Source organism: Bubalus bubalis, chromosome 5, assembly GCF_019923935.1.
Source record: "Bubalus bubalis isolate 160015118507 breed Murrah chromosome 5, NDDB_SH_1, whole genome shotgun sequence".
Lineage (NCBI taxonomy): Eukaryota > Metazoa > Chordata > Mammalia > Artiodactyla > Bovidae > Bubalus > Bubalus bubalis.
Genome location: NC_059161.1, coordinates 110,243,294 through 110,265,088, shown reverse-complemented (window position 1 = coordinate 110,265,088; position 21,795 = coordinate 110,243,294). Strand labels below are relative to the sequence as shown.

At 45.2% G+C, this 21,795-nt stretch overlaps 2 protein-coding genes across 5 annotated transcripts in view; one reads left to right on the top strand and one right to left on the bottom strand.

Moving 5' to 3' along the window:
* FAM118B (family with sequence similarity 118 member B) overlaps window positions 1–11,297 on the bottom strand; it is a 48,928-nt gene extending 37,631 nt beyond the window's left edge. For 2 of the 4 annotated variants that reach the window (XM_006057688.4, XM_006057689.4), the window contains exon 1: window positions 7,519–7,680. In XM_006057688.4, coding sequence (XP_006057750.1) covers window positions 7,519–7,547 — 29 coding nt within the window. In that variant the 5' untranslated portion in view covers window positions 7,548–7,680. Of the gene's footprint in view, window positions 1–7,518; window positions 7,683–11,167 lie in introns of those variants that run through there. The other 2 variants (XM_006057690.4, XM_044943552.2) reach the window with 2 other exon arrangements.
* Window positions 11,298–11,341: 44 nt separating this feature from the next.
* On the top strand, window positions 11,342–20,801 carry RPUSD4 (RNA pseudouridine synthase D4). The gene is made up of 7 exons (XM_006057686.4): window positions 11,342–11,562; window positions 11,936–12,101; window positions 13,317–13,518; window positions 17,706–17,799; window positions 17,877–18,021; window positions 19,298–19,395; window positions 20,099–20,801. Exons 1-7 carry the CDS (start codon window positions 11,374–11,376, stop codon window positions 20,336–20,338), a joined length of 1,134 nt encoding a protein of 377 aa, XP_006057748.3. The 5' UTR covers window positions 11,342–11,373; the 3' UTR covers window positions 20,339–20,801.
* Window positions 20,802–21,795: the final 994 nt, after the last annotated feature.

The following is a 21,795-nucleotide window of genomic DNA, read 5'->3' as shown; positions in this document are numbered from 1 at the left end:
AAGGAGACCAGTCCTGGGTGTTCGTTGGAAGGACTGATGCTGAGGCTGAAACTCCAATACTTTGGCCACCTCATGCAAAGAGTTGACTCATTGGAAAAGATCCTGATGCTGGGAGGGATTGGGGGCAGGAGGAGAAGGGGACGACAGAGGATGAGATGGCTGGATGGCATCACTGACTCGATGGACATGAGTTTGGGTGAACTCCGGGAGCTGGTGATGGACAGGGAGGCCTGTCCATGAATCGTGCTGCGATTCATGGGGTTGCAAAGAGTCGGACACGACTGAGCGACTGAACTGAATACACACATACACACACACACACACACACACACACACACACATACTGGCTTGGTCAAAAAGTTCCTTCAGGTTTTTCATGGTATGGGAAAACCCAGATGAACTTTTTAGTCAACCCAATAAAATACATCTGTGCTAAGTTTATCATGCATGTATGAATAGATTAACACAGGAGATTAACAACTGTGTTTGAGTGAGACCAAGAATGGAGAAGGCAATGGCACCCCACTCCAGTACTCTTGCCTGGAAAATCCCATGGACAGAGGAGCCTGGTGGGCCTCAGTCCCTGGGGTCGCTGCCAGTCGGATACGACTGTGCAGCTTCGCTTTCACTTTTCACTTTCATGCATTGGAGAAGGAAATGGCAACCCACTCCAGTGTTCTTGCCTGGAGAATCCCAGGGACAGGGGAGCCTGGTGGGCTGCCATCTATGGGGTCACAGAGTTGGACACGACTGAAGCGACTCAGTAGTAGTAGTAAGATCAAGAAATACTTTATGGTAAATAGGTATTATTGTAGTAAAATTCAATGACATCATTAGGACTCATCCTCCTTTACCTTTTGGAAGCATCTAACACGGATTTCCATTCTCATCTCCAGCGGATGCTGTGTTTTCCCAGCCTTCCTCCCATTCCTGTAGGGGAATCTCTTCTTACTCTGCCCATTCCCTGAATGTGGACTGTCCTCAGGGCATCTGAGGCTCTCCAGTCCAGCCACTTTAACCATTCCCTCCTCTCCCCACTGCATCTATTCCAGTGGCTTACTATGCCAACTAAACGCTAATGTCTCCCAAATCTGTGTCTTCAGCCCAGATCTTGCCTTTGTTTCAGACCCATGAGGTACCTACTCAGAGTTTCATTACACAGTCCTTCAAACCACAAACACACTTTTAGACAGTCCTATTTCAACCTTAAAGATCAAAGCATCGTTTGACACCCTGTTCCTTATCATGTGTTGGAGGTCTCTGAGTGGCAGAAATAAGCTCTGGGTGATAGGATTATTGGTGATTATCTCCCTCTTTCTGTCTCAAGCACTAATGCAAGTATTTACTGATTTTGAAAGAAGTGTCCTCCACTTTAGGAAAGTTTTTGCGAGTACCTTCCCTGGATCAATTTCAGTAATCCCTTAAGAATGAGAGAATGACAGACCAGCCAGAACAAAGGGAAGTGGCTAAGCTTACGACTGCGTGTGCTCAGTCATGTCCAACTCTGCGACCCCATGGGCTGTAATGCACCAGGCGCCTCTGTCCATGGAGTTTTCCAGGCAAGAATACTGGAGTGGGTTGCCATGTCCTACTCCATTATGACCGTAAATCAGCCGGTATTCTTTTCAGGATTTTTTTCTCTTAATAAAAATTAACTGAAAAATATTCTCTTTGATCTGCAAATGAACTGAGTGATAAAAACATTGTTTATACCTGAAACTAGAATCTGAAAGCTCCAGAAAGAGGCTATTATCTGCTACAAGGGCCACTGGAGCTAGAATGACTAGGCTGACTTAGAAGAAAGCCTGAACAGCACTGCTTTGCAGAGCAGGTGGCATCAGTCTTAAAAAGTAGCCAGTGAAAATAATTGAGGAGAAAAGCTGAGAGCAAAACAGGTTAGGAAGACCTAAAAACATACTTTCATAAAGAGCGAAGGAGGTCAATGCAAGACCAAGGAGTCAGAGGGAGCGACAACAGAGGGCTGGGTGGCCTGGGTGCCGGGGGACACTGCACGGGAGTGGGGTGCAGTGGGGAGCCCCTTTCCTTTCTGAGAAAAGGACAGGTCACATGTAGGCACCTGGGGAATACGAAAGGGACAGTGAAGTAGAAAGAGCAAGTGATCCCACCTGGAGAGAACTGCTGTGGGTATTTTCATTTATAAGGAGAAAAGCAGTTTTCAGGAGGAACTTCTGGGGCAAGTTAAAGCATCCTGGTTTCATGCTGACATCAATTCAAAAAACAGTATTCTTGGGACCTTGCCCCTGCTTCTACAGGATACATTTTCTTATATGCAAGTCCCCTTCATGGTTTTGTTTTGTTTTCAATTTTTCTTCCTTTGTTTACCTTAATGTCTTATAGAAAGTTATGATGGGCCCTCTTTGGAGCTATTGTATCCATATGACAAGAATGGACAGTATGAAAAAGGATCACAGGAAAAGAAAAGATGGGGAGAAAAATCACAGAAATGATAGAAGAAAATGTCCCAGGATTGCAGGACATGAATTTTCAGAATAAATGGATCCACTGTGGACCAAGAATAGCAGAAGAGGAAAGACCCACACCAGGATACACCATCATGGAACTCCAGACCACCAGGGATGGAGGGACTGTCCTCAAACTCCCAGTGAAGGAGAAAAGAAAAACCGAGCCAGCAGAACAAGGGTATGCAGAAAGGGTGTGAACCTCCACGCCTCAAAAACACTTACAGACCCTGGGAAGTATAAGAACACCTTCAAAACTCTGAGAGAAAATCACTTCTAGCCTGGGACTCGACTCTACTTCCAAACTATCAAGCAAGTTTGTGGGCAAAATAAAGTCCTTCAGATTTTTATTAGGACATAAGGACGCAACCAAGAAATGCGACGCCATGGGAGCCAGCCCGGAGCAGAGTAAAGGTCCATTCCTGAACGGCACTGACAGGGAGCAGTGAAGGGAGCAGGAAGAAGACCGCAGGCTCCATAAGAAAAATGGAAGTGACGCATCTGAGCGCACAGATGATGTTGCTGATAACAATGTGATTCATACCTTGGAGCATCTGGAAAAAAAATTAACACAGGCAAGCGAAAAACCGGGCAAAGGTGAAGGCCGAGCAGAGCAGGAGCACCGGGCTCAGTGGTGAAGGGCTCGGGGCAGAGGTGCAGACGCAGGGGTGCTTCCTGCGCAGGGGCGAGGGGGCGACACCGATTCCTGGGCCCCGACCCAGCCCTGAAGAGTGAGCTGCGGCAGCTTTCAGGTTCCTCAGGCGACTCTTAGCAAGCATGTTGGGGAAATGCTGACCAGTACACTGGGATCAGTAAACTCAGAACTGACTTGCTTTTCTAAGTCAGTTAACAGTGCAGCTCTCCTTTTAACAGCTAATGTAAGTTATTTTCATTAAACCAAAAATATCATTAGGGCAAATGCAGCATTTCCAAACGTTAAAGATAAATAAACACACACACACATCCAATCGACATCTTTTTATATGGTCAATGAATCTATGACAAAGAATACACAATAGGGAAAAGATATCCTTGTCAATAAATGGTGCTGAGAAAACGGGACAGCAACTAGCAAATGACTGAAACTAAACCACTTTCTTACACTGCAGACAAAAACAAACTCAAAACGGATTAAAGACTTAAATGTAAGATCCGAAACCAAAAGCTTCTAGAAGAAAACACAGACAGATCTTTGACCTTGATCTTAACAATTTTTTTTGGATCTGTCCCTTCAGGCAAGGGAAACAAAAGCAAAATAAACAAATGGGACTACATCAGTCTTAAAAAAGTCTTTGCACATGAAAGAAACTATCAACAAAACAAAAAGGCAGCCTACTGAGTGGGAGAAGAGACTGTATTTGCTTCAGTCACAATTAAAGTCAAGTACAGTTCCTTAAAAAAAGACACTGTATTTGCAAACACATCAGATAAGGGTTAATACCCAAAATATACAAAGAATTCACACAACATCAAAAAAACAACCTGACTAAAAAATGAGCAGAGGACCTGAACAGACATTCTTCCAAGAAGATATACAGATGGCCAACAGGCACATGAAAAGATTCTCAACATCACTATCAGGGAAATGCAAATTAAAACCACAATGGGATCCCATCTTGTACCTCTCAGAATGGCTGTATCGAAAAGACAAGAAATGACAAATTTTGGTGAGAACGTGGAGAAAAGGGAAGCTTCCTGCACTGCTGGTGGGACCGTAAACTACAGAAAACTGTATGGAAGTTCCTCGAAAACCTAAAAATAGAATTGCCAAATAATCCAGAGATTTCACTTCTGCGTATTCACCCAAAGAAAACAAAAACATGCATTCAGAAAGATAATACGCACGCCAACGTTCACTGCAGCGTTGTTCACAAGAGCCAAAATATGGAAGCAACCTAACAGTCCATTGATAGGTGAATGGAATGTTACTCAGCCCAAACAAAAATGAAATCATGCCACCTGTGACAACATCTAGAGGGTATATTATGCTAAGTGAAATAAATCAGAGAAAGACAAATACCATATGATTTCACCGATACATGCAATTAAAAAAAGCAAAAACAAACATGAACCAAGCACAGGGATGTAATATAAGCATAAGCAATATGGTCGATAACAGTCTAGTAACTTTGTGTGGGGACAGATGGGTACTAGACTTCCTGTGGTGATTTCATAAAACATGCAAATATCAAATCACCATGTAGCACACCTGAAACTAACATAATGCTTGCATATATTGCAATTAAAAAAGCCATTTTTGACTCACTGTGAAATTTTCAAATGATAACAGAAAACAGGTTTATTTTACTTAAGTAACCATCTGTTGCAAAGACCTCCCTGAATTTCTCCAGGGATCCTCATATCCTTTGGCTTTTATCAACAGCATTGAATAGTCCCTTAATTTTCCATCATTCATGTACTGGAAACACAGTTTCCAGGTTCACCCTTTCAGTGTATATTCCATTTGCCGTAAGACACTTGGTCATCTTCATTTATACAAATGCCACAAAACACACAGCTCTTAAGATGTTGAAAATGCTCCAATGTAACATTCCTGTTTTACAATCATAAAATGCTGTCTAATAATCTGAGTACCCACTACACACTAGGAACCAGACATATTTATCTTCTTGTTCATCGCAACAATTTTACTAAATTAGTATTATTAATTCCATTGCACATAGGATGAAACTGAGGTTGAGATTAAATGCTTGTAAATAATAAAGTGCAAGATGCAAACCCCAGTCTGTTTTAGAAGCTCATGTTGTTTCTAAAATATCATGCCTGCCCCATTTCCTGCAAGTTCTGGAATTTCAGTGATCATCTAGTTGTTCATTCCGTCCCCTTTTCTAATGAGAAATTTGGGGTCCAAAACTTTGAAGTGATTCCCCTAAATGGCAGAATTAGACCAAATTCCTTGGCTCTCGACTCCTACTCTATTTTTATTCCACAAATCTATGCACCTGGTGCTATCCTAGGTGCTGGACAGAGCTAGCATTTATCATTAACTCTGTGCGGGGCTCTACCGTGCTTTAACCTGCACTGACTCACTCAATGCTCACGGCAGTCCTAGGGTATAGATTAATTCCATTTGACAGGACGAAGAAACTAAAGTGAGAGAGGGTAAGTAACTTGCACAGGGTTACACAGCTAGCAAGCAGCAGAGCTGGTCTGAAACCCAGTCTGTCTGACTCGGAAGTGCAAGCTCTTAGCATCCCCAAGGTGGACAGTTCACATTATCTCTTCTGAATGCCCATATGGTTTTAGTCTTCTAATTAAAAGTGTACACACGATGGGTGGACCCTTCTTGAATCCAGATGATTCAAACAAATGAACTGTTAGGAAGTGAAACCAACGGGAAAATCTGTGCACTGACTGGTTGCTCAGTAACACCCAGGAACGTGTTTTAAGGTGTGATGACAGTATTGTGGTTATGTTGAAAACTAGTCCTTATCTTTCACAGATACACACCCAAGTGTTTACAGATGAAACGATTATTTCTGGGATCTGATTCAAAACCATCTGGGAGTTAACGGTGGGATGGAGAACAAGACTTGCCTGGGTGTTGGTTGGCTCCAGAAGCTAGTGATGGGTACATGAGGTTTATCAGTTCTTTTCTATCATGCAAATGTTTGAAAATTTCTATGATTAAGAAAGAACGCATGATTTTTTTTTAAAGGCAAGAAAAACCATGATATTAACAGTATTTGGAAAACAGAAATATGAATGATTTTCCCTCCTCTACTTTTTTATTTTCAATTTTCTATAATACTTTTATAATGGAAAACTTAAAATAAGCTACTTAAAGAAATTCCTTATTTTCTCAAAAGAGCCAGAGCAAGTCAACCCATAATCTAATGAGGTTAAAGTATCATGAGAAACGCATTTCCCACCTCTTAACCAGTTAACTACCCATTCGTACACTTTAAAATGGGCCACTTTCTGAGGACAAGTATGGTTTTTTTTTTTTTTTTTCTAATATTTATTATCTATTTGGCTGTGCTAAGTCTTATTTGAAGCATGTGGGATCTTCGATCTTCATGGCAACAAGCAGGATCTTTAGCTGAAGCATGTGGGATCTAGTTCCCCAACCAGGGCCAGAACCCCAGCCCCCCACATTAGGAGCACAGAGTCTTAGCCACTGGACTACCAGGGAAGTCTCCAAATATGGTCTTTAAACGGGTCAAGAGCACAAAGGCACATGAACGCAGAACAGATTACAGACAGATTTAATAAAAATAACGATAGTCATCCAGACTAATGGCAGTGATCACTTGGTACTGTGGTACACATGTTGAATTGTAATGCTGTACAACTGAAACTTACATAACAATAATAGTAAAGAGAATGTAAACCCCCAAAACAGATATGGTCAAGTAAAAATGGGTGATGATTCAAGGGATAATATATAACATGCTTTGGTTTAAAAACAGAACAAAACTAACTAGTGACACCGTTACTCTTGAGAGTTAGGCAGAGTTTGGGACGAAGACCTTGAACGTGTAAGGCTGCCCTTCGCATGGACCTTAGCACAGGGAGCTCCTCCTCGCCTGTGTATGGCCAGCTGGGGACGGGACAGCCACAGCTCCCGGGACAGCTGTCTTCTTCTTCAGTGAAACAACAGTAATTTCCACATGTCACAGTATGAAAATAAAGTTTGGGAAGTAGTGGCTTAAGCTCGAACTATCCCGATCACTGCTCAAAAGCTGAATAAACGTGTAACAAGGGGCAACGGTACATCGTAATCTCTTTTTGAAATATGTTGGCACAGAAAAAAGCACACACCGTGTTATAGGTCAATACCAGTGTTTCCATTCTTTTTTTTTTCCCCATCTACACTCCCTCCCACACCCCACCCATGAAATCTGCAGGTGTATTCCAGAGCATTCAATGAAGCAAACCTCCGAACATAAATGCTAGCTCAGCGGCGTAAGGTTAAACTGTGGGAACAGGGGCAAAATCCTGAATCCCTGTGCCAATGCTAAACGTGTTCAAGGTAAGTCTGACATAAATTCCACTTGATAAGAAAGAGACATACTTAAGTGTCAGTGGATGGAAAGTCTTCATAGAGTAGAAGCTTAGAGCTGATAAGGATCTTCTTTTATCATTATTTAAATTTTTTATTGCACCTCACGGCATGTGGGATCTTAGTTCCCTGACCAGGGATCAAACCTGCACCCCTGCACTGAAGTGTGGAGTCTTAACCACTGGACCACCAGGGAACTCTGAAAAGACAATAAAATGAAGCCCAAGTTACTCACTTAAGTTCACAAGCAGCTGAACTGGGGCCAGTCCCCAGCGGCCAACAACTGCACTTCCCAGGACACCTCCAGAGACCTCTTGTTAATTGCCTCTTTGAATCTCTCTAAAACCATAAAACAATCTCCAAGTACTTCCTGCTTTGCAGGGAGACTGAATCGCTGGTTAATCTGCAACTAGCAAACCACTGTTCAAGGAACCAGAAGTTAACCTCATGCCACTAATTAACCTTAAATTTGTGATATTTAAACACAATTTCCTTTATTAGTCAGTTCCTGTTTATATTTATGAATTAAAAAGGAGGCTTTGTCATTCTTGCACAGGATAGAAAATATTTTTAAAAGCAAACTACCATGGTCTTCTTTATATAGTTATGGCGGGGGCACATATGATAAGTATATCAAGATCTATGTCTAGAAGCTATGTTTGTACTCTGTAAGAATGAAGACATCACTAATAAAATTCCCTTCCTTGTACTAAGAAAACAGTCCAGACAAAAGAGGCCCCAACCAAAAAGAGAACATGAGATTGGTGGAGAAGCTGAAAAATGAGCTACCAAGACAGGATCAACTGAATGAGGAAGAGGAAAAAGACAATATGTATCTCTGCATAAATTCTTTTTTTAATATAAATTTATTTATTTTAATTGAAGGCTAATTACTTTACAATATTGTATTGGTTTTGCCATACATCAACATGAATCCGCCACGGGTGTACACATGTTCCCCATCCTGAACACCCCCCACTTCCCTCCCCATACCATCCCTCTGGGTCATCCCAGTGCACCAGCCCCGAGAATCCTGTATGATGCATCGAACCTGGACTGGCGATTCGTTTCACATATGGTATTATACATGTTTAAATGCCATTCTCCCAAATCATCCCACCCTCTCCCTCTCCCACAGAGTCCAAAAGACTGTTCTATATATCTGTGTCTCTTTTGCTGTCTTGCATACAGGGTTATCATTACCATCTTTCTAAATTCCATATATATGCGTTAGTATACTGTATTGGTGTTTTTCTTTCTGGCTTACTTCACTCTGTATAATAGGCTCCAGTTTCATCCACCTCGTTAGAATTGATTCAAATGTATTCTTTTTAATGGCCGAGTAATACTCCATTGTGTATATGTACCACAGCTTTCTTATCCATTCGTCTGCTAATGGACATCTAGGTTGCTTCCATGTCCTGGCTATTATAAACAGTGCTGCGATGAACATTGGGGTCTGCATAAATTCTTGTGTATTGAGAGCAACTTTATTTCAATAACCAGCAAGTGCCTAGACTTAAACGTTAAGGAAACAGAAAGTTTTGTATCCATCTTGGCTAAAGCTGTACTGTGATATCAAGCAAAAAAACTCTTCAAATTTCTCTCACAAAGTTTCAACAAGAAAAATCTAAAAGTTCCTTCTCCAGAAAAAAAAAAAAGGAGGGGGAACCAGTGTTGTTATTCCTAGGCACTACAGTGTATGCCTTGGGTTAAGGTGAAACCCAAGAACACAAGGTCTGCGTCACTGGCAATGATATCTGAGTAGGTGCTTCATTTTGTTTCCTGGCACAAAGAAAATCCTGCAGGAACAGGGGTCACTTTTTGAACACTATTAAGGACAGGTTAAGGCAGAAATACGTTCCCTGGCCCGGACGAAACCATAAAAGTCCTTCACCTAAAACAGGCTTGTAATTAACATAAGGACACAAACTTAAGTTCTGATGTCCAAATTTGAGAGTCCCTGGAAAGGAGGCTTCAAGTACCTACTTAACATATAATATGGGACTGTTTACTGAAATTAGAAACTGGGTCTGGGGCATTATCAGCAAAAGGTGGTAATTCTCAACTTCTATACATCTGTGTTTTTCTTGTGAATCTGCGGAGGAAAAACAGTAGGAGAGACAGAGGCTGTTTCCCCAGTCTCCCTTGAAATTCTTCACATTTATAACCATCACCTCTCATTACAGAAACACACACAGGCTTTCTTTCCCCCCCCTTTACAAATACATCTACTCCTTCCTCCACTCTTTAGATAAAAAAATGGACAGAAATCAGATGATTCAAAATGTTCGGACACACCTAATACAAGCCTACAATGCACCTCACCCAGTCCAAGGGTATTTGTGAGTTTACTCTGCACCAGATGGGCGGAATTAAAAAAAAGAATGAATGAATGAATCTATAAGGCACTCACTGTTCAACAGCAGCTGCCAACTGATACATCTTGACCTGCACAACTCAAAATCAATTTAAACTCAAAGGACAGTATGGTGTAGGGAAGAAGACCACTGAACCAAGCACAGCCTTACTACTGCCCACCTAGTTGGCAGCATCCTAGCTGATCTCCCCGCTCTCAAAGCCCCCTCCTTTTCAATGTGTCCTGCATTCAACTGTCAGATTCGTTTCTACCTTTCAAGGAGTCTCCCTCCTGCTTGAGAAGCTTCACAGACGCCTTAGATCACAGACTCACATCTAGATCAAACTCTTCTTCAGGTTAAAGTCTTCTATAGGCTAGCTCCACTTACCTATTCAACTCTGTTTCATGCCAATCCGTTTTAGAGGGGTAGGACACAAGCCTAGTTCCACTAACTCGTCTGGCAACCTTCATGCTCAGCAGTCACTGTTTTCTCTAACGTCAGCGCAGACCCATTCGCTTTCTGACATCCCTTTAGGGCTCGGGCACCATCCTTAACAAATGCCAGGTGTGTCCCAAGCTACTTTTATAGTGTTACTATCCCAACCAGATGTTCCTCTTCCCTGCCACCCCTTAGTGAAGTCACAGTCTTGACTTCGCTTAGTCGCAGTTTGGGCATGGGGGTCCCCTTGTAAGAGAAGGGGAGGGTCTGGAGGGACTGCAAACAGCGGACGAGGAAATGAAGGAAGGAGAAAAGGGAAGGGAAGGTTCCTGCTCTGTACTTTGTCTTCTCTTTGGAAGCCATGGGGGAGGGGGGGGAGTTGAAGGAGGAGACTCCAAGAAATGAATTCTTGAAAGCGGCAGAAGAAACTCAAGGTGCTCGCTAGGAAGGACATATAGGCCCCTGGGTAACGGAAGGGGCTGCCCATCACCCCTGGGAGAGAAGGACTAGTTACAACGTGAAACAAAGGTTGGGAGTCAGGAGGTGAGGGGTGGAGAGGTTTCACTGATCCCGCATCTCCGAAGGTCGAGCCATAAGGAAAGGAGAAGAGACGCCACGCGTCCCTCGGGGCAAGAGGGACAGGGTGGGCGCCTCAAGACGGCTCTGGGGCGAGCATTCATCGGGTATCTCTTCTACCCGGCGCGGGGGCGGGGAGGTGGTTTTGAGTGGGGTCGTCTCTCAAAGGGAGAAACGGTTTCCCAAGACAGGGATCTCCGAGAACGGAAACCCCGGGTCCGCAGAAACGTTAAAGCTTTGAGGCACCGGCATTCCGCAGTCCCAACCCGGCTTTCGCACACACTCACCGCGTCTCCTCCAAACGCCACCGCTCCAGCTGCAGCTACCGGCCGGCGCAGCCGCACTCAGCGCGCACCGCCCCCACGTGACGCGCCCCGGGCCCCGCCCCGCCCCGCCCACGTGACTCTCAGGGCCCGCCCACCTGCCCTCCCGCTGGCCCTTTTGTTGCTCTCCTCTGGGCGTGGCCTTGCCTCGCCCCTCCCTTCTCGGCAAGATGGCGGCGCCCGGCTGTAGTGCGCCGGGCCTCTGGGTCCGAGGCTCCGGGCAGTGTCTCGGGAGTCTCTTCACCCTCTTCTCAAAGCCACTTTGTTCCGCTGCTGCTGCTGCCTCTCAGCCCCTGGATGCTCAGCGATTAGCAGAGAGACTCCGGGCCCAGAAACAGCAACAAAAGACTAAGGAGCCGGTGAGTCCAGAAGGACCACAACTCCCAAGAGGCAGTGCGCTCACTGGGGTGAGGGAGGGAGGTAGGCGGGTCCTCTGACACCTGTCAGGTAAATGTCAAGGGCTTGTGGTGGGAAAACTGGGAGAAAGCGAAGGGGACAGCTCAGCAGGGTGCAGGATCTTCCTGTGGGCTGGGTCCTTGGCTCCTGCCGACCCCGGCCTTAAGCCCTACTTGGGTACCAGTGGGACAGACACGCACCCCTGCTCTCAAATTATACTCGAGGAAGGCGCTCATCTAGTGCAGAGATACAGGCATTCCCTTCCCAAATTCTCACCCAGATTTAGTGAAAGACCTCCTCACCGGACATTGCCCGTCTCTCCTTCTCTCCCTCTAGGCGCCCACAAACCCTGTTCAGCGGAGAGTGCGAGAACTAGTGCGGTTCACAGAGCAGCTGCAGCGCGTCCACCCCAACGTGCTGGCTAAGGCGCTGAGCCGGGGAATTGTACATCAGGACAAGGAACTTGTGGTCATCAATAAGCCCTACGGTCTCCCTGTGCACGGTGAGGAGCACGTGGCGGGGAAGGGGGAGGGGCGCTGCTGCTTTCTGTTACAAGGAAGGATAACTCTGACATTACTCCTGGGGCTTTCTGAAGCTTTGCTTTCAGAGTAATTAAACTTTTGTAAGGATACTGACCTATGTAAGGCACCAGAGAGGACACAGAGATAAAGAAGACGGTCCCCATCTTCCAAGCATCTGGCAGCCAGCAGTATGGAATTTGCTGTGTGCCAGCCTCCACCAGGGATTGCTATAGAGGACCAAAGCTGTGTAGTTCCTGTCTTCAAATTATTTTCCATCAAAATTGGGAGAAAGGGCATAACGTGTGTTGGTGTATAACTAGCAAAACCCCAGGGCACCTCGACCTTAATGGACACCCTGATGTTTTTTATTTTCAGAGATAGCTGGAGTGAGTCAGAAAAAATTGATAGAAAAAATGCATTTGTGGAAGGGGTTTTGCTGGAGGAAAAGGCATGTTTTAGCTAGAAGTACAAATGCTTTGGGGGGAGATACAGAGATGGTTGTACATGAAAACAAGGAATTAAGTTAGACATTGTCTAGTGCTTTGTGTGTATTTTTCTCTCTTGATCCTTCCATTAAGTTTCTTGCCTTTTCGTTCCCCAAGAAATAATTATTATCCTGATATTTACATTTTGTAGATAAGAAAACTAAAAGTTGAAAAGGGTAAGTAATCTAAGGTCAGTGGCTAGTTAGGAGGCTCCATAGCGTGGAACCCAGGAATGCCCATCCTTTCAACTCCTCGGTAATGCCTCAGGAGGGCCTTATGGTCTTGCATTTCTCACTAGGGTTTACTTGGCAGATTCTTGAACCTGTGTTTATATAGTGAAATATCAGACCTCCTCATTTTGGTTGCTAATTTTAGTTTGAGTACATAAGTACCTTTAAAAAAAATTGTTTATGTGTGAGGAGAAAGCCACATACCCTGGGATCTTGTTTCTTAAACTTTATTATGCATATAAGTCACTTGGGCGTTTTGTTAAAATGCAGAGTTTGACTCATTATCTGGGTTGGGGGGCCTGAGATTCCTTTCCAGCAGGTTCCCCGGGCTTACCGACATGTTGCTAGTCCCTGGACCACACTTAAGTTTTACTGCCCTCAAGAGCATCTGCTCTTAATCCAATAATCTGCTTTTCCCAAGTCGAGGTCTTTGATGGGATCTTTCCCTGGCCACTCAGATCTCTGGCTCTTTCCTTCTCAGGTGGCCCTGGGGTCAAGCTCTGCATCAGTGATGTACTGCCTGTCCTGGCAAAGATACTCCACGGCCCCAAGGCAAAGCCGCTGCACCTGTGCCATCGGCTGGACAAGGAAACCACAGGTGTGATGGTGTTGGCTTGGGAAAAAGAAGTGGCGCATCAAGTCCAAGAGCTGTTTAGAACCCGTCAGGTGACAAAGAAGTACTGGTATGAAACCTGTCGCTAGCGGTCGAGGTGGTGTAGGGCCTCTTTCATTTCTTCAGCTCTTCTTACATCAGGAATCCCTGGTGACAGAAGGCACTGTCTTAGGATCTCTGGACATATAAAAATTATAGGAAATAGATTTAGTGCTTAGACTATTAGAGTCTGATAGTATGCTGCTGCTGCTAAGTCGCCTCAGTCGTGTCCGACTCTGTGCGACCCCATAGACAGCAGCCCACCAGGCTCCCTTGTCCCTGGGATTCTCTAGGCAAGAAAACTGGAGTGGGTTGCCATTTCCTTCTCCAATGCATGAAAGTGAAAAGTGAAAGTGAAGTCGCTCAGTCGTGCCCGACTCTTAGCGACCCCATGGACTGTAGCCAGCCAGGCTCCTCCATCCATGGGATTTTCCAGGCAAGAGTACTGGAGTGGAGTGGTTCCTAATTATGGCTGTACATAAAAATTATTAAAAACTAATTATGCAAGTAATATGATTTGATTGTTGTGGTAAAATGTCAGACAACATGGATAAAGCAAAAAAAAAGTCCTGGAGAATTCACTCATTCTATTATTCTCGTTCCTTCTCTTGGAGTTGTTTGGTTTTTATTCCTGTGGAGCTTACTCATCCTATTTACATACATGTCTGATGCAGGTTCGATCCCTGAGTTGGGAAGATCCGCTGGAGGAGGGCGTAACAACCCACTCCAGTATTCTTGCCTGGGAAATCCCATGGACAGAGGAGCCTGGTGGGCTACAGTCCACAGGGTTGCAAAGAGCAGGACACGATGGAGTGAGTGAGCACACTGATTTGTACACTCTGTGTGTGTGTGTGTGTGTGTGTGTGTGTGTGACATTGTACAGTGTACACTGTGCTTTTCCGACTTAACCCTTCGTCTGTAGGTTCTTTCCATGTTGGTGCATGTAGATTTACCTCAGTTTGTATTTATTTGGCTGTGCTGGGTCTTAGTTGCAGTGTGCGGGATCTTTGATCTTCACTGTGGCATGTGGAATCTTCAGTTGCAGCTTAGGAACTCTGAATTGTGGCATGTGGGATCTAATTCCCTGACCAGGGATTGAACTCAGGCCCCCGCCATTAGACCACCAGAGAAGTCCCAATCTTAGGGGTTTTTTTAATATATATAATTTATTTATTTTTTAATTGAAGGATAATTGCTTTACAGAATTTTGTCGTTTTCTGTCAAACCTCAACATGAATCAGCCATAGATATATGTATATCCCCTCCCTCCTGAACCTCCCTCCCATCTCCCTCCCCATCCCACCCCTCTAGGTTGATACAGAGCTCCTGTTTGAGTTTCCTGAGACATACAGCAAATTCCCATTGGCTATGTTTTACATATGGTAATGTCAGTTTCTATGTTACTCTCTCCATACATCTCACCCTCCCCTCCCCTCTCCCCATGTCCATAAATCTATTCTCTATGTCTGTTTCTCCATTGCTGTCCTGCAAATAAATGCTTCAGTACCGTCTTCTATTCCGTACGTATGCGTTAGCGTGTGATATTTATCTTTCCCTTTCTGATTTACTTCACTCTGTACAATAGGCTCTAGGTTCATCCACCTCATTAGAACTGATTCAGATGCGTTCCTTTTTATAGCTGAGCAGCATTCCATTGTGTATATGTACCACAACTTCTTTATCCGTTCATCTGTCAATGGACATCTAGGTTGCTTCCGTGTTCTAGCTAATGTAAATAGTGCTGCAATGAACAGTGGGATATGAGTCTTTTTCAATTTTGTCAACCTTAGTTTTTTAATAGAAGAAAGGTACATGAGCAAAAACGAAACCACTCCTATCCCCCATCTACTCTATTTCCTGTTCCTGAAGCAGTTACTCTTGCTAGTGTCTCGTGTAAACTTGTTGAGTTATGTGGGATATGTGTAAGCAGATGATTGTATGGCAGCATATTTCGCATTGCTTTGCAGCCTGCTCTTTTCACTTGGACAGTGTATCTTGGAGGGCCTTTTGTGTTGCACAGTTAGAGCTGTCTCCTTTTCAATGGCTCTATTGTATGTATTCGTTGTGTGGATATATCATAACTTCCTTATTGATGTTTAAGTAGTTTTCCATTTTTCAAAGCCTCTTGCAAAGAATATGTGAGTATATCGTTAGGACAGAAGCCCAGAAATGGAATTGCTGGGTTGAAGGGTGCACACTTTATAAAATTTGAATGGTTACTACCCAAGTTGCTCTCCAAAATGATGCTGCTGCTGCCTCTTAAGTCACTTGAGTCATGTCTGACTCTGTGCGACCCCATAGACAGCAGCCCACCAGGCTCTCCTGTCCCTGGGATTCTCCAGGCAAGAACACTGGAGTGGGTTGCCATTTCCTTCTCCAATGCATGAAAGTAAAAGTGAAAGTGAAGCCGATCAGTCGTGTCCGACTCTTAGTGACCCCATGGACTGCAGCCCACCAGGCTCCTCCGTCCATGGGATTTTCCAGGCAAGAGCACTGGAGTGGGGTGCCATCGCCTTCTCCCCAAAATGATGATGCCAGCTTTTATCCCCACTAGCAGTGATGGTAGCCACTCCCCATTATGCCTGACCAAGCATTTGTAAAAGGTGTGCCACTCTGATGGGTAAAAAAATATATATTTTATTTTCTGTTTCCCTGTTAACTAGTGATGTTGGCTGGTTTTGTGTGTGTGTGTTTGTTTATCGGTGGTTTTAGTTTTCCTTTCTGTAAACAGACTGTTTTCTTTTGCCTGTGTTCTATAAGGTTATTATTTTATTTTTGATTGGTGAGCATTCTTCTCATATTTTGGATGTTAGTCCTTTTTTGTATGATAGATTTTGAAGTTGCTTTGCTATCTTGGGAACCTTAAAAAAGATCTATAAGCTTGAGACCCACCCACAGAGGTTCTGATTCATAAGTCTGGTGGGTGTGAGGTTTAGGTATCTGTATCTTTAAAAAGCTCCACCAATGACTGTGATGAGGAATGAAGTTTTAAGAATCACCTCAGTGAGAGATGACAGATAATGGAGCAAGTTTAGCATGGTAGCTAAATGCTCAGAAAGATCTGTGTTCAGCTCTCACCTGTGTTATTTGCCAGTGTGAGACTTTAGGTAAGTTATTGAACCCCTCTTACTAGATTTGGGATTCTTTGAGAGCAGGGATTTTTTTTTCCTTTCCTTTTTTGGTTGGGGCATGCGGTGCACACAGTGTGGCTTAGGGAATTTTCCCAACCAGGGTTTGAACCCATGCCCCCTGCAGTGGACGCACAGAGTCTTAACCACTGGGTGGCCAGGGAAGGCTGACCAGTAGGGATTTTTGTCTCATTCATCCATATAAAACCAGCGCCTACCCAAATCGGTGCCTGTTTACATTCAGTGAATATTTATTGGCTGAACGTTTCTGAGCAGGAGCGTTAGGTCATTAGGAAGGGTCATCTAGTGGTTATAAATCAGTGTAAGTATGGTGAAATGCATCAGATAGCAGTCTACACTGCTACCAACCTGCAGCTGGGTGTCCAGAGTGTGAGATGTTATATCTGAGAGGGCTTTTGACTCCTGGGCCAGCGATTCTGTGTTAGGCTGATTGACCTGGAGGAGGTGTAAATGTAAGGACAAATCAGAGTCTTCTACCTGTCTGCGGTGTGATGGACCTCCAACAAGAGAGGTTGGGAGTGAGTTACTGAACTGTGTTTGGGGTTCCTGTGACTTTTGGAGCACATTTCCTCCCTGTTTCATCTACCTGGCAAATAGAGCAGGAGCAGTCCTATGAGTTTTTCATTCAGTTCATTTTATTTATTCATTTATTTCCTATGCAACTTGAATTTACCATCTTTTATCCTTTAAAAAAGAAAGATATAAAAGATACAAAACTATATTATCCCCCTTTAAAATGAAACTGCCCATACTTACTTTTAAAGGCTGGATGAAAGACCATGTTACTAATATAATTGTTTTTGTTTGTTTTCCTGTTCTCTCCGCACCCCACGCCCCCCCAGTATTCTGCAATCAGCATATTTACTTTAGTAGCAGAAAAGATAGGTTTGAAAGAATAGTGATAGCTGTCAGGCTAAGCGCTATACCAAGAGATTATTTGGGACCCTCTGACCCTCAGAACTCACTATAGTAGTGCAGAAAGTCCAGCATGAAACCTCTAAGTAGCCGAATAACCAAGGAGCACTTCCCTCATCTTCACGGCTCAGGCCAGGGTTTGTGTGTCCTCCAGGGCCATCACGGTGCGCGTCCCGATGCCTGAAGCGGGAGTCGTGGACATCCCCATCGTCGAGAAGGAGGCGCAGGGCCAGCAGCATCACCACAAGGTGGGTGGGGGAGCACTTCTGGAGGGACGGGTTTTCTGCTCGTCTTTGAAGTCACATCTCGACTTCTTTGGCTGCAGATGACGCTGTCCCCAAGCTACCGCATGGACGACGGGAAGATGGTGAGGGTGCGGAGCAGCCGGAATGCACAGCGGGCAGCGACTCAGTACCAGGTGCTGAGCAGCAGCCTGTCCGCCGCCCTCTTGGAGCTCCAGCCTATCACCGGTGAGGGCGCCGCTTTTCGGCAGCGGGCAGAGCCGCGGGGCTCCTCAGGGCTTCACGCAGGGCCTCGTGCTGGGCCCCGCCCTGCCTCTGAGCTCCCGGGATTATGGGCCGCTGAGGTTGTACCAGAGTGTGCTTCCGGTGCTGATCCAAGGCTGGGAGCTCCCATGGGGATGGGATTGTGAAAAACAGTAGCATAAGAATATGAACAGTTTGCTTACGTTTATTTAAAAATTTGCAAACGGGTTCCTCAAAAAGATGTCTGTCCCCGCTGTTCATAGCAGTGCTGTACACAGTAGCGAAAAGGTGAACACAACCCACATGTCCATCAGCAGATGATTGGAAAGACACAGTGGTACTTCATGCATGAAATATTACCCAGCCATAGAAAGGAAGGAGGTTCTGACACGTGCTTCAGCTGGATCAAACCTTACAGACATTACGCTAAATTAAAGAAGCCCAGCACAAAAGGGCACACGCTGTATGATTCCACTTATGTGAGATACCTGGAGTCGTCAGGTTCCTAGAGACGGATAGCAGAGTGGTGGCTACAGGGGCTGGAGGGAGGAGGGGGTGGGGAGTTATGGTTTTTGGGGACAGGGTTTCAGTTTAGGGTGAAGGGGTTCTGGAGATGGACAGTGGTGATGGTTGCAGAACAATGTGAGTGTACTTAATGCCACTGAATTGAACGCTTAAAAAGGATTAAAATGGTAAACCTTGGGACTTCCCTGGTGGTCCAGTGGTTAGGACTTCAAGCTTCCACTGCAGGAGCACAGATGCCATGCCTGGTTGGGGAACTTAGGTCCTGCATGCCATGCTGTGCAGCCTTTAAAAAAGAGAATTTGCATTTCGTGCTGTGCAGCCTTTAAAAAAAGAGAGAATTCTTAATGCACTACTTTCAAATTCTGTTTTTAAAAAAAGTTCAAATTTTATGTATATTTTGCCATAATATAAAAATAAATGTGCCAAGTAGTACTATTCAATGTTATACAATAAAGTTATTTTTTACAAAAGCAAAAAGCATGGCAGCGATAGACCTCAAGTTGATCGGAGTGGTTATGTGTGGTGGAAAGGGAACTGTGACGGGGAGGGGTACTTAGAGGCTTAACAGTATTATTTCCTAATAGCTTATCATTTGTTATATTATCCTTTACACTTCATTGTAGCTGGGGTTTTGCCAATTTTACTGTGCTTTGATTTAATATGATTAGAAGCAGATGCCGCCAGTGGTATCGTTTCTATAGCTACTCATAAGTCTCCTCCCTTTCTCTTTTTAAAGGAATAAAACATCAGCTTCGCGTTCACATGTCTTTTGGGTTGGATTGCCCGATCCTTGGTGATCACAAGTACTCAGACTGGAACAGGCTGGCCCCCCAGGTAATATCTTTTTGACCCAAGATGCAACAGAATAAGGGAGAAAACTTATGCTTTCCCCTTGTTAAATCCCTAATGTCAGTTGCAGCAAAGGCGTGTTGATTGTTTTCAGACACAACGCCCTGCCAGCTGGGCTTCCCTGGTGGCTCAGCAGTAAAGAATCCACCTGCAATGCAGGAGACATGGGGGTCGCGGGTTCAATCTGTGGTTCATTAAGATCCCCTGGAGGAGGGCATGGCAACCCATTCCAGTATTCTTCCCTGGAGAATCTCATGGACAGAGGAGCCTGGCAGGCTACACTCCATGGGGTCACAAAGAGTCTGACACTACTAAGCAACTAAACAGCAATAATCCTGCTAGCTCTTTCGGTTAGGGAGGAATTGAGAAGCAGACAGGAGACTTTCTGAAGGCTCAAAGCAGCCTTTCATGCTATTGCTCGAGTCTTGGTGGAAACTTGTTTTTCACTGTTACAGCTCATTCTCTTGGAAAGCCAGAGAACTGGCCAAAGAGAGCTTTCCCAGTGTGGTGGGTTTTCTGTCACGTGGGTTCTGAACCCTTCCTAGAGATGGCCCCGAAGCAGGCTGTCCCTCACTGTGTCATGCAGTGGGGATCAGTGATGGGGCCCCGGAAGTGGAAGTCTTCTACCCCTGGCTGCTGGTCAGAGGCACCACCAGCCCGGCTCTCACGAGCTCTTTCCTTTGTGCAGAAACTGTCTGTCGGGATCCTGAAGAAGCTGGGGCTGCAGCAGTCCAAGGCCCGCCACCTCCCCCTGCACCTGCACGCCTGCCAGCTGACCCTGCCTGCCCTGCAGCCCCAGAAGGAAGAACTCGCCTTGTTCTGCAGGCCTCCTCGCTACTTTGTCAACTCCCTGCGCCGTCTGGGCTTAAAGATGCCGAGTCAGGACCACAGTGCGGACGAGGAAGCCGCACAGCCAGGAGCCCAGTGAAGACGGTCGGGCAGTCTGCCCTGAATTCTTCACTTTGTTTAAGGGACTCTGCCGACTTCTCACTGGGGCCAGACTCCAGAAGAGCCAGGTGTGAAGAGTTGGAGAAACTGCTGCTTCAGGGCTTTTACTGGAGGCTAGCATCTGTTTCCCACCACTCTGGTCACACTCTTGGAAAGCCAGCAGGCAGCTTCCCTGCCTCCGAGGCGACAGGAGTCCAGGATCAGGAGAGCTAAAGCCCGAGATTGCTGATCAGGCATGGTTTTTACCCAGCAATGAAGCACGTGATCTATCAGGACGGTTCCTGTGGTTGGAGAGAACGTGATGGTTATCTAGCTCAGAGAGGGATTCAGGAGCAGTTGCTGTCCTCATGGAGTCATGGGACTGCTCAGCAAAGCCTTTCTGCTTGATTTGTTCAGTCCCAGATTTTTAAAAATATTATTATTGGAGTTTGATCGCTTTACAATGCTGTGTTATTTTTTGCTGTACCACCAAGTGAATCAGCTATCCGTATACATACATCCCCTCCCTCTTGAGCCTCCCACCCTCCCATCCCACCCCTCTAGGTCATCGCAGAGCACCAAGCTGAGCTCCCTGTGCTATACAACTGCCTCCCGCTAGCTATCTACATTATCCAGATGGTAATGTACATATGTCAGTGCTACTTCCCAGTTCATCCCACCCTCTCCTTCCCACCCCATTTCTACATGTTCATTCTCTACATCTTCATCTCCATTCTTGCCGGGCAAATAGGTTCAGGTGTGCCATTTTTCTAGATTCCATCTATATACATTAATACACGGTATTTGTTTTTCTGATTTCATTCTGTATGACAGTCTCTAGGTCCATCCACATCATTACAGACAACCCAGTTTCTTTCATTTTTATGTGTAATATTCCATTGTGTATATGTACACATCTTTATCCATTCATCTGCTGATGGATCAGTCGCAGATTCTGTAGACAGTCGTCACAAACAACAAAGATTCTCGCCTGGCTCAGCCCAGGAGCCTAGCTGTGTGTGTGATCGTGGAGCCTGTGAAGGGGTGTTCAGTGAGCAAGGAAAGCAGGTGTGAACGACGGGCAGGTAACAGAAGCACGTGGAGCAGGCCGGGTGTTAGGCCGTGGCGGGAGCCGTGATGGGAGCACCCATATACCTAAAGAGGGAAGCAGTTAGCTCCAGCTGAGTGTCACTCTGGGGGAACAGATTTCATAACACTTTTCAGAGTGAGGAAACCCAGCCATTCATGTGAAATCTGCCAGCATCTCGCTAGCTAAGTCAGGATTTAGTTAGCTTGAGTAGGCTGCTGCTGCTGCTAAGTCACTTCAGTCGTGTCCAACTCTGTGCAACCCCATAGACAGCAGCCCACCAGGCTCCCCTATCCCTGGGATTCTCCAGGCAAGAACACTGGAGTGGGTTGCCATTTCCTTTTCCAGTGCATGAAAGTGAAAAGAGAAAA

Coding starts and splice junctions, on each gene's coding strand:
- RPUSD4 (XM_006057686.4), top strand. CDS start 11,374: ATGGCGGCGCCCGGCTGTAGTGCGCCGGGCCTCTGGGTCCGAGGCTCC. Junction 11,563..11,935: donor AACAAAAGACTAAGGAGCCG/GTGAGTCCAGAA, acceptor CTCTCCCTCTAG/GCGCCCACAAACCCTGTTCA. Junction 18,022..19,297: donor GGAGCTCCAGCCTATCACCG/GTGAGGGCGCCG, acceptor CTCTTTTTAAAG/GAATAAAACATCAGCTTCGC.